Source organism: Adiantum capillus-veneris, chromosome 17 (assembly GCF_014529385.1).
Source record: "Adiantum capillus-veneris isolate H3 chromosome 17, ASM1452938v2, whole genome shotgun sequence".
Classification (NCBI taxonomy): Eukaryota; Viridiplantae; Streptophyta; class Polypodiopsida; order Polypodiales; family Pteridaceae; genus Adiantum; species Adiantum capillus-veneris.
In genome coordinates this window covers 81357098-81374170 of record NC_140947.1, presented here as the reverse complement: position 1 = coordinate 81374170, position 17073 = coordinate 81357098, and the positions used below count along the sequence as shown (strand labels likewise).

General features: G+C 45.4%; 1 protein-coding gene across 4 annotated transcripts in view; it reads left to right on the top strand.

Moving 5' to 3' along the window:
- Window positions 1-17073, top strand: part of LAF3 (Amidohydrolase family) — a 168569-nt gene that overhangs the window by 28981 nt on the left and 122515 nt on the right. For all 4 annotated transcript variants that reach the window (XM_086487083.1, XM_086487080.1, XM_086487082.1 and 1 more), the window contains 2 exons: window positions 15387-15488; window positions 16107-16179. In XM_086487083.1, coding sequence (XP_086343209.1) covers window positions 16107-16179 — 73 coding nt within the window. In that variant the 5' untranslated portion in view covers window positions 15387-15488. The remainder of the gene's footprint in view (window positions 1-15386; window positions 15489-16106; window positions 16180-17073) is intronic.

The following is a 17073-nucleotide window of genomic DNA, read 5'->3' as shown; positions in this document are numbered from 1 at the left end:
CTTCTTTTGCTCTTCTGACTTGCGAGGAAAACGTCTTTTCCATTTCTTTGCTGGTCCTTTTTCTGATTCAGCCGTAGCTTTGTCTTTCCCTGCGTTGGCTGACTCCTGAGTCCCTTTAGGAGCCCCATTGGGAACGTGCTTCTTGGCTGAATTTTTCTTGCCTGATCCTGCCTTGACGCCAGTGTTAAATTCACAATCTTCTCCCTTGAGCAAACCATTGCCAGTGTTTGCTACCTCGATGAGCTGCGTCAAAGTAGTGACTTTTGTCTTCGTGCAGTATTTTCTCAATCCTTTAGGTAGGCCACAACAGTATTTTTCAATCTGTTCTGTCAATGGCACAAACCTATAGGAAGTTACTGGAAGTAGAGCTTTCCAAAACTTCCGATTGTAATCATCCAGATTTCTGCAAGTGGCAGCATTTAGCTGGTGCCATTCTGTCATGACATCTGCTTCAAAGTCATCAGATAACCATGCTGCTGCAAAAATCTGCTTGAAGTAAATCCATGTGGACGGAGCTTGCCCTTGAAGCAATAAAGTTGTCCACCATTGTCCCGCATTCCCTGTCAAGAAAGTGGCTGCCTTGCGGACCTTTGAAGCCTCTGTAAAGTTTCCCCCTGCATAGGCCTTGTCAAACTGCTGGAGGAATGAAAGAGCCTTCTTCCTGTCATCAAACCCTGTAAAGGTCGTGAATGACACTCCTTTGCCACCTTCTTTGTACGGAGTTGGCCTCTCCAGCGGCGTTAAATTGTCATATGGAAGTGACTGAAACATGGGAACACTAATAGGGTTCATCTGTGTTCCTTGGCCGCTATTAACTTGACCTGGAAATGCCATATTTGGCTGCTGATTTGTAATTCCAGCCATACCAAAATTTGCTTGTGGCATCCCAAATTGTCCCTGAGTGCTTTGAAACCCTGGTTGCATACCCATGACACTGTACATGGGGTTAGGCATCATCGTTTGAGCACCCGCAAACACTGTTCCTGGCGTATAAAACTGATTTCCAGGTGCATGACCAGCCATGCTCTGGAATACCGATCCACCTCCAAAATAGCCAGGGTGTACTGAAGGTGGTGGGAAGACTTGTTGCATAGCCTGTAAGTTGCTTCCCTGCCCATTAGAACCAGCTATAGGCGGTTGAAAGGTGGCGGGCTGAATTGGTACAGCTTGAAAGACTGGCATCTCAGCCACCTGTTCTTGCACCTTAGGCATACGTTGTGGAGACTGCATGTTCTCCGTCAAGTGTACAGGTGTTTCCATTGACTGTGCGGTATGAATCACCTGTGTTCGAGCCTTAACAGGCTTTTGAATATGATCCAGTGACCCAACTTGCTGAGACGGAACCGGAGGTTGCAGAAAGGCTAAAAACCTCGGATTCTGCATTACTTGTGTGAACATAGCCACAGCAGTAACCAACTGGGTCCTGAATATATCATCATCAGTCTGTGGTGGTCTTGAGGACTCACCCACTTCATGTGTCTGTTGACCCTGTGAAGAGGAAACCTCTTCAGTCACATCATCTGGTCTGTCAGCCATAATTACAATTCCCTGTGTCTGGTCTATGATCCCCTGTGTCTTCAAGCCCAAAAACTGACCAAGGCTCACTTCTATGGGAAAAAGTGATTTAATCCCGTCGATGGAACCATGAAACCGGCCTGTTCAATCCAAAAAGGGCGGTAGACTTTACTTTAAACCTTGATTTAGCTTTCACCCATTATTAGTCGTCTATTTTACCTGTACTTTCAAGACACAACAAAGGGGAGAGGGATACAGGCTGCTAGATTGCACCTGTATGAGTAGACGGACACCAGATTGGCCCCTAACTTAGGCGCCCCTTTCGGTATTTCTTTATTGTTCAAAAGAGGGAATAAACGCTGTGGTTCCCTACAAGCTGCCCCGCACAAACTCGGCTGAATTTCCACTGTTCCAGCCCGATTTCGGCAGCATAACTGTACTAGAACCCTTCACAGTCAGTATTCCCACGCATTGACTGTCTTTCCCGACGCATACGGGCACTTTGCAAAACCTGGCGAGAATCTGCAGCACGCTGAATTCTCTGTTTTCAGCCCTGAAAATGCGCCAGATCACCTGTACAACGGTCCCCTTGCGTCCCCAAACCTCCTGGGGGTATTAGGGTCCGTTTAGGGCCAAAACCCTAAACCTGCAAAAATACACAGCAGGCTGTAATTCACTGTTTCGGGCTCCGTTCCGCGTGCCGGTCGCATCCCTAGCAAGTCCTCGAGCTCCCGCACCTGTAGGGCTACTTGCCCTTTGAATCGGACGAGATTTCTGGCGTGAAACCTCTCCGAATTCACCTGTACCTGCGGGGGGATTAGCCGCTAGCTAATCCAGTACCTGTGCAAGAGGCTCTTGCCTCGGCAATCGCGCATGAACCCACACAACTGTACATTGGTCAAATGAAGAGCCCACTAGAGGGGCATAACATACTGCCAAAGGGGAGAGAGAGGGCAGTGCGTAGCGTGCAGGGCATCACTCCTGGCACCGCACTGTGCATAAGAGGGAAAGCAAGCACTCCATAGCTCTTAACCTGTGACAGAGACTTGCAAAATGAGCCTCCCAGCTATAAATCACGTTTTTGCCTTCTCTATAAGTAGTAAACTGGCCTCAGAGTGCCAAGTGTCACTCATTTGTGCATTTTCCCGCTTTAGACCCTCGGGTCTAAAAATATCTCACCTGCAGCCTCTGTTGACTTGGCCACAGAGTAACAAAATGATCCCCATGTCAAACTGCACGTAATGACGCGAAGACATTTTCAGGTCCCAAAATAGCAGTTCCCTAAATTTTAGGAGATGCTGCCATTGTATCTTTCTAGGTCATCCGACCCTCTTTGTACACTGCGGCCACATCCAAAACTGAAATGTAGCCTCTGTAGCAAAGGATTCCACTTTGGCTAGTCAATGACCCCACTTGGCTAACCATAGTCCTTGTCCAACCTTAGTGCTCTCTTGCCCTCAGGCCTGGACTCCCTCTGGACAGTTCCACACTAGCTATGCAATGCAGGGCAGTTAGATTTCCCGAGGGGTGTTTCCAAAAAGTGAAAGTAAATAGATAATAAGAAAGAAATCAACAAAAAGGATAGATAGTAGTCACACGCTGGTGACAGCCCGAGGATGCCCGGGATCAAGCGTTGTCCGAGAAAGTATTTCATCAGCCGTTGAAGAGCATTGTCAATGTCCGCCTCTGTAAATAGTCGTACTGGACGTCTCCCATGTCATTCTAGAATAGTCTTGATCCTCTGGTGGAGCCTCCGACGATGTCGTGGTTGCCTTTGTAGACGTGGGCGTCTAGCTCGCTCGAGCTAAATGGCTCTGTCAACTAATATACCTCTGGTATAGGTGGGCTCTAAAGTCTCCTGTGAAGCTTGCTCATTTGATTGCCGAGTCCTTGCAGAATCTCCCTCTGTGAATGTCTCCCGCTGCCTGATCTCCTCAAGAGCCTCTCTGTGTTTGCGCAGCTCTAACAAAAACAACCCGAGGCATCTCTGATCTTGATATCTCATGACTCTAGCCAACGATTTAAAGCCCTCTTTGAATAGACAATGAAAGCGGCCTCGTATCTCATAGTATACCGGACAATGACAAATGTGATGTAACTCTTGTCTCTGGCTCTATATGACACAACTGACAAATTTCTGTCCTCTGCTAGTACTCTCCTAAACTTGCCAGTCTGAATCTCGATGATGTGCACATGTGAGTCTTGACCAATAGCACATTGTATCCCATGGGATAAATGAGTGTCCATATAGGCCGGTCTGATCACATATCCATCCTCTGTAGTTGGAGAAGATGCTCTCTATAGAAATACATCTTCGTGTCCAACTCCTGTGTCGGCTGTATCCATATGTACTCCTGGTATCTAGCTGAATTAGATCCTGACGCATGAGTCTAGTGATCTCTGTCCATGTGAGAGATAAGGAGGGTGGATCCAAGGAGTACTGCAATGGAGGCACTCTATCCATGCTGAAACCATGTAAATGAAACCATGATGTCATCCGCCTATACGAGCATGCTATATCCCCCTGTAGCGCTAGCTATCGAGATGACTCAAGGGCTAGCCGGGCATATCTGTCTTTGGGGAGGGCCCATAAACTATGCATGAAGGATACTGATCTAGTAAGTGCCTTGACCATGAGAGGGGGGGCAGCTAGCTCGGCTCGAATAATCTCATGTGTTAGCCCCAATCATCCGAGAGATCATAGAGACTAAAGGCCTCTCCATACATCTCCATCCTTTAGTGCTACCTGATCTGCATACAATGGTACAATGGGTGATATAAAAATGGTAGGCGGATTGGGGGGGGGGGGGGGGGGGGGGGGTGGTTTAGAGGAAATCCCTCATCGGTCGGTGGCTTAATTCTTGGATAGAATTTGACTTTTGTTCAAGGTAGTAGTCTCGGATCTCTGTAGGGAGTCCGCAGCAAAACCGCTCAGTTTGTTCCTTAAAAGTGACCTTCTTAAATGAAGAGGTTGGTAGAAAAGAGTCCCAAAACCTCTCGCAATAAGCGTCCAGAGAATCTCCCTTGGTCCTGCGAAGATGGTTCCAAGCGGTTCTTATATCCCGTTCATACTCCCAGGTCAGGCAAGAAGAAATAAAGAGCCTTTTAAATTTCAACCACTTGACTGGAGCTTCTTTCCTCAGAAGAAGGGTGGACCACCATGTTTGAGCATTTCCTTTGAGGAAAGATCCAGCCCTCCTAATCTTTGAGTGCTCTGAGTAATGCCCTTTAGAGCAGGCTATGTCAAATTGCTGGATGAAGACCGAAGCCCTCGGAGCATCTCGGAATCCAGAAAAGGATTCAAATTTTATCGACTGTTTATCTTCTTTAAATTCTTTTGCTTTCTTGCTCTTTTCTTCGAGAAAGCCATATTGGTTGGCTCTGTAGAAGTGCTTCTTCTTTGCATAAAACATATGGTCATCGGAGTCCGAACTACCAAAGGATGACTCCTCTGTAGAGCTATCAGAAACTGGGCGGAATTTGAGTTTCCTTGCCCTTTTCGAAGTTTCGCTTTTTGCTCTTTCTGTCCTCCTCGCTTGAGTTAGAAGAGCTAGAAGAACTGTCAGAAGAAGAACTGGGTAGTCCTTCAAAGCGTACACTCTCTTTTGCTTTCTTGCAGATGCAAAAGAAGTCCCAAATAACCAGGGTAGTCAGTCCCCTTTTTGCGCTTTTTCAATTGCTTTTTGGATTGATTTTTCACGTCCAAAAGCTGACTCATCTAAGTTTGAACCACCTTTTGAAGTTCTTGTTCTGTAAGCATCCTCGGAGGAGGAGTTTTCTTGATTGCCGGTTTTATTGGTGGTTTGGTGGCTTTTTGCCATTGAGTGTGCACTTCAACGATGGATTGTTGAGACAAAAATTTTGCAAACTGAGGGTCTTTCACAAATTTAATCATCTGCTTTATCACTCGTCAACCTGTTGTCGATGTTGCATCTCTTGAAGTTCATACTGAGTAGGCCAAGGTGGCCCGTACTGTTCCTCTGCTAAATTGTTAAAATCTTCTGCGTGATCTCCTCCCGCATCAGTAGATGCAAAAGAAGTTGCCCGATTCTTTTCGGAATCCATAAGTGTCGCGAAGTAAGGGATCGGATTTCCCGGTAGCAGAGAAATTGGCCGTGCTCTGATACCACTGTAACAAACTTGGACACCCCAAGTCAAGATTCTGCCGCGACATAGCAGAGATTCACTTCAAATTAACTCACAAGTAAAAGAGAGTCGACACGGCCCGACGTAGTTCCCTGCCAAGAGATATTGGCCCCAAAGACTGGCGCCCCTTTCGGTATTTATTTTTATATTAATTTGTTAGCAAAGTACAACTGAGCCCGCGGGTGCTCGCTCGTCCAGATGCTCTGAGAAGTGAGCCCCTAAAGCCACTTATAAACTTTACATGGGATGCCAAAAGCAGAGCCCCAAAAAACTTCAAACTCAAAAGCAATGATCTCCAAAAGCGAGAGCGCTAAAATTGCCAAAAAGCTGTCAGCGTAATTTGCGAAAATCCGTACGGCAGTCAGCGCGTTTGCAAAGATCCTTACGCTGCCATGTAAGCATGTCAGTGCGAGAAACGGGCGTCCGTACAGTTCTGCTCATACGCTGCCACGTCAGCAGTCAATGCATGTTGCGGCGTCCGTACTGGCGGCCACGTCAGCAAGCATGTGTGTGTTTGTGTCCGGGGGTCTTCCACGTCACCTGCTACAAATGCTTTATGCGAATTGTTTTTTCTTTTTGACTTTCGCTTACTGCATAGTAAACCTTAGGGGTTAATTTAATCACAAAGTCCCCAGGGTGGCATGTTATTCAGCCAACAACAGCGTTGCTCGGCACAACAGTATGTAGCCTAGTTTGTGCATGAGAGAAATGAAATGAAATGTTATATTAACGTCTTCATAAGGCCAAAATGACCTATGAGAACAATCTGTTACAAAATGGTGAATCTAATACCTTGTCTGGGTACATAAGAACTAGATACTACTACTAGAATCCATCCTCATATGCACTCTGGATATCCAGAGAGTATGGCTCAAATCCTCTGCTGCAGTTGCCGTCGATGCTGTGTAGCCCCTCTCCTCAATCGTGGACGTTTGGATCTCCGTAGCTCCAATGCTTGGTTGATGAGAGTGCAAGTAGTGGCTGAATGAGTGTGGGCCGAGCTCTGCAATGATGACTGCTCCTCTCGCTGTCCCATATCTAGTGAAAAGAAATCTGTAATCTGTCTCTGGGATTGTCTCTCTCTATCTCTCCCCAGTAAAGTGTCTCTATATCTGTGTAACTCAAGTAGATATAGCGCAAGACATCTCCGATCCTCATAACTCATGACCCTCGAGAAAGGACCGAAACCCTCTCTGAATAAGCAATGGAAACGGCCCCGTATCTCATAGTACACTGTGCAATGACATATGTAATGTAGCTCTGTCTCTGACTCTAACTGCCATAAGAGGCATATCCTGCTGTCTGCTGGTATCCCTCTAAAAATCTACCAGTCTCAATCTCCAGCTGATGTGAAGATGTGCGTATCTGACCAATGGCACATGCAAACCATGAGACATATGTGTGTCCATGTAGCTGGGTCGAATACAAACCCATCTCCTGTGAGATGGAGAAGATGCTCTCTATAGAAAGCCATCTTCGTGCCCAACTCTTGTGGCGGCTCATCCATGTCCTCCTGGTATCTAGCTGGATCAGGTCCTGACGAATGAGTCTAGTAATCTCCACCCTGTGTAAGAGACATCGAGGGTGCCTAAAGAGAGTACTGGAAAGGGGGCAGCCTGTTCACGGTGAAACCATGCGTCTGAAACCATGATGTCATCTTTGCAGACCAGCAAGAAGTGTCCCCCTGAAGAGCTAACTGTCTGGAAGACTCAAGGGCCAGTCTAGAGAGAGAGAGAGAGAGAGAGAGAGAGAGAGAGAGAGAGAGAGAGAGAGAGGAAGAAGAAGAAGAAGAGAGTTTTAACGTCGTAGGAAACTATCCCAAGAGACCTTAAAGATGGAGTTGAACTCAAGACCTGTTATTCAAGAGGGAAATGGCATAAGCAATCTACCACACTTGGGTGATAGAAAGGTTATACCATTTTTCTCTTTTTATTAGCGCACACCCCCCCCCCCCCCCAAAACACACACACACACACACACTCACACACACCACACACACCCGAGAAGAAGAGAGTTTTAACGTCGTAGGAAACTACCCCAAGAGACCTTAAAGATCTAGCCGACGAGCAGAGTTGAACTCAAGACCTGTCATTCAAGAGGGAAATGGCATAACCAATCTACCACACTTGGGTGATAGAAAGGTTATACCATTTTCCTCTTTTTATTAGCACACACCCACACACCCACACGCACACCCGAGAAGAAGAGAGTTTTAACGTCGTAGGAAACTATCCCAAGAGACCTTAAAGATCTAGCCGACGAGCAGAGTCGAACTCAAGACCTGTTATTCAAGAGGGAAATGGCATAACCAATCTACCACACTTGAGAGATTGAGAGAGAGAGAGAGAGAGAGAGAGAGAGAGAGAGAGAGAGAGAGAGAAATGAAATGAAATGTTATATTAAACGTCTTCAAAAGGCCAAAATGACATATGAGACCAAATTGATACAATCCTTGTGGATCTAATCCAATGTCTGAGTACAAAAATAAAATGAAGTAAAATGAGACTAAAACTAAAAGACTCAAAGTCGTCAGCGTGAAAATCATCATCATCATCATCTCTGCCTGAGGATGCCCGGCATTGGGCGTTGTCCAAGAAAGTATTGCATCAGTCGCTGAAGAGCTTCGTCAATGTCCGCCTCTGTAAATAATCGTAATGGGCGTCTCCCATGTCGTGCTAGAATAGTCTTGATTCTCTGATGGAGCCTCTGTCGATGTCGTGGTTGCCCCCGTAGATGTGGGCGTCTAGCTCTCCCGAGCTTAGTGGCTCTCTCCACTAATATACCTCTGGTAGAAGTGGGCTTTAAAGTCTGCTGCGAAGCATGCTCATCCGGCTGTTGAGTCCCTGCTCTAAAGAAGTCAGCGATCTCCCTTTGTGAACGTCTCCCACTACCTGGTCTGTGTCTACTCAGCTCTAGCAAAAACAACCCGACTGATATCTCATGACTCTAGCCAACGGTCCAAAGCCCTCTCTGAGTAGACAATGAAAGCGGCCTCGTGTATCGTAGTATACTGGACAATGACAAATGTGACCAGTCTCAATCTCTAGCTGATGCGATGATGTGTGCATCTGACCAAAAGCACATCGTATCCCATAGGATAAATGAGCGTCCATATAGGCCAGTCTGATCACTTATCCATCCTCTGTTAGTCGGAGGAGATGCTCTCTATAGAAAGCCATCTTCGTCCCAACTCTTGTACTGGCTGTATCCATGTGCTTCTGGTATCTAGTTGAATCAAATCCTGACGTATAAGTCTAGTGGTCTCCATCCGTGTGAGAGAAAGGGAGGGTGCATCCAAGGAGTACTGGAATGAAGGCAGTCTATCCATGATGAAGCCGTGTGACTGAAACCATGATGTCATCTGCTCATACCAACATGTTTTATCCCCTTGTAGTGCTAGCTGTTGGGATGACTCAAGTGCTAGCCGAGCATATCTGTCTCTGGGAAGGTCCCATAAATTATGCATGAAGGAAACTGATTTAGTAAGGGTCTCGACTACGAGAGGAGGGGCAGCTAGCTCAGCCCAAATAATCGCATGTGGCACCGAGGCCTCAGCCCGAATCATCCGAGAGATCATAGAGACTAGAGGCCTCTCCATACATCTCCATCCATCAGTGCTACTAGATCTGCCCTGGTGGTCCACTGAGGGCCCCCAAATCTGAACCCCATAGAGCATAGCTGAAGCCACTAGTGTCAAAAAGCCACAGCTTTGTTCGAGGTTCTTGAAACTGAACTTGCGAACACATCTTCTTCAAACCTCCCAAGGCTGCATAAGCTCTCGTCAATGTAGTCTCTGCTGCTTTTCTCAATGAAAATGCCGGTCCGCTGAAGACTACCCCAAGATAGGTGTATGCATCTGTATACGTCTCTTGGCCATATCTAGAAGTAGGTGCTGACCTCCTGACCCACTGTGGTGTGGTGTTACACACCATAACCATGGTTGTCCCCAGGTTAAGAGACCCTAGGCAGGGAGAGAGAGAGAGAGACCCTAGGCATGCGTTGCTATTGAAACCGCACAACAGTACAGAGTTCCACTCCCAAATGGCATCGGCCCCAAAGGCTGGCGCCCCTTTCGGTTTTCTTTTTATTTCATCAACAAGGTACTATTCTGGCACTTTGCTCTTGTTCTCCACGCGGTAAAATGCTAGAGAGAGAACCCATTATACATATTTAAAGACCCCTTGGCCTACACAAAAGAAATACATGAAAAGCTTCTCTTCTAAAAGCTCCACGTCCAAAAGCATGCACCTATAGGGTTGTCTGTACAATTTGCCACGTCATCTGTGGTCTCCGTTATTCTTGGAACAATCCGTATAGTGCTGCCACATCAGCATGCCTCTACGCAAAATCTTGTGTATGTGTGTGTGCTGCTTTATTTCAAGTTAGGGTTAGAATTTTTAGTCCTAATCCTAACCTTCTTGACTTTCAAGCCACTCGACCGATGTTCTGTAAGTAGGTAGATCTTCTGTTTTCTTCTTCTGCTAGGGTTTAGGCCCCTAGTCTAGAATCTGCAAAACTCAATGAAGTTAGCACAAATCCTGAGGGTCATTCCGAGAATCCATCAGTATTTCTCACGCAACAGAGGTGATCACAGATGCAAATATGGACATAAAAGAAAAGAGAAATTCTGTGCACGGCATAGAGGATTCTAGATCTGACAAAGAGATTGGGATGGACCACCTTTCGAGGGGGAGAGAGTCTGTGACTGGTCAAACGAACGCAGTGATCAAATGCGTCCGTGACCTTGACGAAGAAACCCTAACCCTAAAACCCCGTCACATACTGCCTTCTAAAATCAAAGCAATCATCTCGCTTGCAGGGTATAGCAGAGAAAAAAATTAATATAAGAATGGCCACACTTTTGACATTTACACAATTGAAATCCCACGAGTGATCATTTAGTCATGCATTTTTGTGCAATGATGGGAGTGTGCATAAAAGAGATAAGCTAGCTGTAGACACCTCGAGTGTGTCTGAAAATCTGTCATATGGCCAGTATCATAGCCAATGGCAATGGATAATGCTTGGATGCCGATCGCACACCCAAGATCATGATAATTATCATCATTCATCATAAATTCATACAAATCTTATAAAACAAAAGCAAAATTCATGGTTTTTTTCTTTTATCCAAGGTTTGTTCGTTCCTAATGTGTCGTCGCTCCCTGATCAGTTGGTATATTGAAGTCCAAAAATAACTAATTTTTGCACGTTGCCATGACGTATGTACAAGCAGGAAGAGGCTCTGATACAATGTTAGTCCCTTGCCAGATCCATCCTGCACAAACGACATGACACAAACCATGCTCATGCATAACAAGCGTAGAGAGCAGACATGAGGCTCACCTCCCAGCCATAGAATCAATATGGGCTCACCCCCGAGCTTGGGAGCCTGTAGCCTACAGGCTAACCTCTACCACAAGGGCTGGTGTCCCATACCACCAAGCCTACACTGATACGGTTGTGCAGGTAGAGCTGCCAAGGGCCTAGAGTCCAAATGTGGCGACCACACAATATAGCTCACAAATGAGCCTAGGATTCCTTAACCGCCCTAACCATAAGGCCATGTTCACACTTGGCAAGTTGGCCCATCCTGATGTCTGAGGACGTAATATAGACTATCTCAAAAGGGGCCATCCCTATAGATGTGCGAACTATGTTTTTTTTAAACTCCACTGATGGCAAATATTTATCCCACTCAGATTTGTGGTGAGAGATATAGCACTTCAACAAGTTCAACACCACTAAATTGGTAATCTTCGGTCTTTGGATGAAATATGACAAAGAGAACTAAGTGTCATACCCAGATTCTCACATAATGCCGTCCAAACAGGCTAGTCATCTTGCGGTCTCTATACGACATAATAGACTCTGGCATCCCATGACATCTTTATATCTATGCAATGAGCAACCTAGCCATGTGATTGTCTCCTTCACCGAAACAAATCGAGCTTGCTTTCTGAACCTATCCACATTAGCAAATGCCATCATTTCCACTCGATGTCTTTGGAAGGTCAAAGATGAGATTTATAGTTACACTCTCCCACAGTCGATGTTGAATCATTGAAGGCACGTATACTTGAGCTCCTGAGGCCAATAGAAGTAGCTCTCTACTGCCTTGAGGTCACCTTAATGCCTCTATGCCCAAGGTACGGTGCACTATGGCATTGCGTCAACACTTTTTTTAGCAAATCCCGGGTCACACACGACTTGGTTCTACGCATTAGGTAACTGTCCTTGAGAGTGTATCCTGATAACATCTCCACATTGCAAAGCCGATCATAAATGGTGTCAAATTTTAGATCCAAAGCGTACCGCTCCCTCATATCATCATACTCACGATGGAATATGGTCGTGATGACACAAATCTATGGCTTGCAAGATAGAGCATCTGCAATCACATTCTTCTTGCCCTCAATGTAGACAATCAAGGAATGAAACTACGACAACAAATTTTCTCATCGCATCTGCTTGTCGGACAATCTCGGTTGAGATGAGAAAAATCGCAAACTTTGATGATTAGTGTGCACTATAGAGTTAATGTTTCCTTGAACTCAAGGCATGCATCAACTAAGAGCTCCTTCTCATACACCTGTGCAATGCTTTTTCACTTTAGAAGAAGAGAGGCTTTCACATAAGCTACCACATGGCCATCTTGCATCAACACCGCTCCCAGATTGCTACCACTTGCATGCAATGCACCTCACCTCCACCCATGCCTACCTCTGCTTCCGTACCAGAAAATCCTCACCCTCCTCGTCCTCCCAACCACTCTTCTAATCGATGTTACAGATGTAGGGAGTACGAACACTACCAAGGGCAATGCCCTCTACTTGAAGGTGCACCCCCATGTCAACATTGCCCAGAGTCCGAGGACCATTTCACAAGAGATTGCCCAAAGACTAGAGCTTCTGCCTCCAACAGTCCTACCAAAAGCATAGAGTTCACTTTTCCCATTAACATGATTCGGTTAATCTTCGACCTCTGTTCATGTGTGTCACCCAAGGAATAATTAGCCCTATCAAATACTTGTGGCGTTTTGACAAGAGCTCAAATGGCTGCTCTTGGTATTAGTCTGTCAGACCCAGCTTAGGGATCCCAGGATATCCTCCTCTATATGTCAGCCCAGAGACCCCTCTCAAGGCAAAGCTAGTGCAACCTCTCAAGTAGCAGGCACATGAAGCTTTTGTGAGTGCCCTTCATGACCTGCAGTATATGCCTGCTACGGCTACTACAGATGGTTCCTTTCCTGAGCACACTGAGAATCCAGCAAGGAAGATTCTTAACGATACCTACGAGCAAGTGTCGCCCTATGAGCTTTTACGTCTCGACCCTACATTTTGGAGTGGCACCTTAGCACTGACACATTCATTCTCCTTCCACCATGTATAGAAACTAGTGGCGGGCACCTTCCCCTTAGGCAGTCGCAGACATGTTGGATGGCTCATCTTCGGCACCTCTTTCAGATTATCCTAGCCACCGTCTCTCAGTTTCCATCCTAGGCAATCAATTCACATGGGTTATTGTGGATGGCAGTTGAGGCATCAAAGTAAGGCAAGAGTTTACTATGATGGATCATGGCATGCACCCAAGTAGCCTAGCACCTTTGTCGGTCACATTAGCCAATCACGGGATGGTGGTGCCATTGGCCATAGTAGAAAAGGTTTCCCCGCAACTGCAAGATTTTATTTTTGAGCTAGATTTCAGTGCTGATTCCAACTCTTACAACACCTAAGAGTCTGAGGTTGGTTTTAGTGCACCACTTGCTGGCTCTCACTTTGGTCCCAAGGGTGACTCTGGTACCGAGGTTGAGGTTGAGTCTTTCGGGCTAGGAGAGCCGATCACCAACCACCGTCGTAGAAAGAAGTCACCCATAGCCAGACGTACTCCAGTGCCACCTACAAACTAAACCACCGCCCCTCCGCCTAAGGTGAAGGTGCTCTTGAAGACTTCCCACTGGATGAGCTACTCGAGGGCGGGCTACAGCCTAAGTTTGTGAAGCTCAACATTGACAGACCTCGACATATGACACAAATGCCTTAAGAGCTCAACATTGACACGACCCCGGCACATGACACAAATGCCTTAAGATCTTCTGCTGCGGCCCCTGACGATGTTCCCCTTCGTCTAGGACCCAATGAAGGAATACAATCTCAGCTCTGAGCACAACCTGAGGCCTATTTTTCTGGCAGCATGTTATGGGGCGAGTGCTACTTGAGCAGGCAGTTTCTTTCATCTTACAAAAATGTGTGCCTGTAAGACCAGGATTTCGAAGGCATTCTAGAGAGTTGGGCATGCATACCGTTCCTTTAGTAGGAGGCACCCATCTTGTCCGGGGAAGGCCTACGAGCTGAATGGAAAGTATGCTGTTGCAGTCAAATAAGAAGCTGGAGGAAGCCAAGATGAACACTCGAAGTGCTCTCTCCCACGTTCATTGCCCCCCAGAAGTAGGCGAACAAGATATGGGTGTGCCTTGATTTCCCTGCACTCAACAAAGCAATCATCAAGGATGGGTTACCCAACGCCTTCTGTGAGGGTGTGTTGGAGGATGTTGGGGTACCTTCAAATACAAAAGATACCTTATGGTCTAAAGAATGCCTCTCTGCTTGTAACGAGGTAGCATATGTTGTATTTGTCCCGCTGCTGCTAACTTACAGTTTTTGTGGATGGCTTCTCTAGCTTCACAAGTGCCCAATGTTCTATTACACTTGAAAGTTTCTAGGAACACCTTTAGCAAAGATCTTCCACAAGTGTTGGGAAGCTTGCAACCCGAACAAGTTTCATTTTTTGGAGACTCAAGGTACTCTCCTTAGTCTTGTGGTCTTTGCCAAAGGGCTAGCCCTTGATCCTGATAAGGTTATTGTGATAATGGGGCGTGCCACCTCCTATCAGCCCTAAGGGAGTACAAAGTTTTGTTGGCCACTGGGTATCATAGGCGCTCTATAAGGGCGTATGCATATATAGCTTGCCATTTAACTTGACTTGCAAGTTTGTAAGTACCATTCCAGTGGGACCCAATCAGAAGCCCACATCTTTACCTATCTCAAGAAGCGTTTTCAAGAAGTCAGTTCAATAAGTTTTCTTGTGCTGATAATCTTCTTCAGGTGGTTGACACCCGGTAAGGAAGTCCTAAAAATGTTTAACCCAACTGTTAAAAACCTTTATAAGTGAACGTGTCCGGCGAGTGTGAAAAGGTCGCAGCTCAATTAAAGCCTTGATTTATGTATCGTATAGCATTTTCAAGCACTTCGATCCTCTCTCTCACTCCCAATAAGAGACCTGCAATGTGTTTGCTATTTCCTAGTCTGATAGAAAAGTGTTTGTTTCTCTCTGTAGATGTGTCAATTCACTCAGGAGAAGATTTGAAGATATTTAGTTTTGAATTTGAAATAATTGCAACTTGTTTCAAGTAATAATATTTTTGTGTACAAGATTGATCTAGAGATGAGTCAAGGGAGGTGTTGTGCACTTGTAGTTATTAAAACTTATCTTGGTGCCTTGGGTCCTTCAATTTTTCTATATATGGATGTATGATTGATGTTTCACATTTCAAGATGATATGTTAAATCATAAATGACCTTACTAGACCGAGCTTTTATCAATACTACATAAAGTAACAATTCCATGGACTTTGCAAGAGGCATTGTTGTATGTTGCTATGTCTCCTTGTTTGAGATCTGAGGATTAAGATTTATGCTCTTCTCAAACATTAATTGTACGTGCAGACAAATATTGGCCCAAACACTCGTTATGAGGACTTACATGGAAGTTTTGTAGTCCCAGGATTTATAGATTCTCATGTCCATGTGATTTCAGGAGGCCTTCAGGTAATCATTTTGTCATTGTTGCACGTTCCAAACATGGCTCATGAATTGATTGTCATATTTGTCGAGGTGATTTCACAAATCTTACTTCTTACAACCATGGATATTGTCTAGCTTTTTGCCACTTCAGCTGGCTTGTCACAGGCATGCCACCTTGTGTCTCCACTTCTTTTGACCTTGTGAATAGCCTTTTTTTTGGGGGCAGGGGGGGGGGGGGGATGGTAAACCGTAACTCGATGGTCGAGACAAGTGGTGGGTATGGGTACATTGGTAAAATACGCTTACATAATGCAACCTCGTTTTCGCCCCTAGCCTATACTACATGAGTTACTAAGGAACACTCACAGTTATCCCATGAAATTTCTTAGAACTGTTTATATGTGTGACCTCTAAAACTAATTCAGAAAGCTTTGAAGATGGGAACATGAATAAGATCACGAAGCCCTCCATGAGCAGGGTTGTAGAAATCTCTTGCACATTCTTATCATGTTCTTGCATATTTCAAATGCTTATTTCGCTTTTGGTGCCATGCCGACTTTTTGTGCTTGCATATGGACATTCTAGTCTATCCTGTCTTGTAATAGATATGGCAAGCTGATTGATATTGTCTGGGTTTTGTAGATGCTTCAAGTTAACCTTCAGGATGTAAGCAGTCAAATCGATTTTGTTAAGCAAGTCCAGTTGGCTGTGCAAGGTTGCTTTCTAACTATGGGGCTAGGTCATAGTGTCCTTATTATTCGTCGTGTTCCCTGATATGTGGTGTTTACTTACATTGCTCAAAGACATCTGTATTGCTTGCCTGTTGTTAAATTTTTTTCTACTCTTTCAGTAGCTTATGACAGAGGTAGGTCTTTGAAGCACATAACGTGCTAGCTTGCAATTTCTTTGGACACCATAATTGGAGAAGATGAAGCGAGTGACAAAGTGTGGTTGTTTGGTAGCAAAGTACCAGCCTCCTTATGCATATGTTCTAACATTGATGACTTAAGTGTCTGGATGCACTCATATGTTGCCCTTGCCCTCCATTCTGATCGCCAAGCAAGTAATGGAGAAGGGTGACAGGTCCTAAAAATCCTTCAAATTAGGGCTCCGCTCCCAAGTGGCATGAAAACTCACTGAACTATACCCTCTGGAGATGAGTGAGCACAAGTAAGATTACATAGGAAGGAAAAGCATGGGGGCCCAGGGGACGAGTCTAGCTGGGGTGTCGATGCCCATCCCTATTTTATGCTGCATGCAGATGTCGTCGTGCTTATTACAGACTTTTTGAAGGGATTATGACAATATCTGGATGCAGTGCAGCCCTTTTGTGTGGATGGAGATCTTACAATGAACCTTGGTGTAACCAAAGCTACGCATGGGTAACCAGATGACAACTGCAATTTACATTTAGAGGAGACTTGAGAGTCAATTGACTATGTAAGATCATAGGTGACAGTGTCCTTGGGAGTAACTTTCAAAGGGTCGTAGTTTCTATGGGGGAGGCAACATCAAACTGACAAGTCATGTGACAAGGTGGTAAAATAATGCAACAATACCACAAACTGACTGAAACTTAAATGGTAAGAGAACAGTGTAGACGAGACAC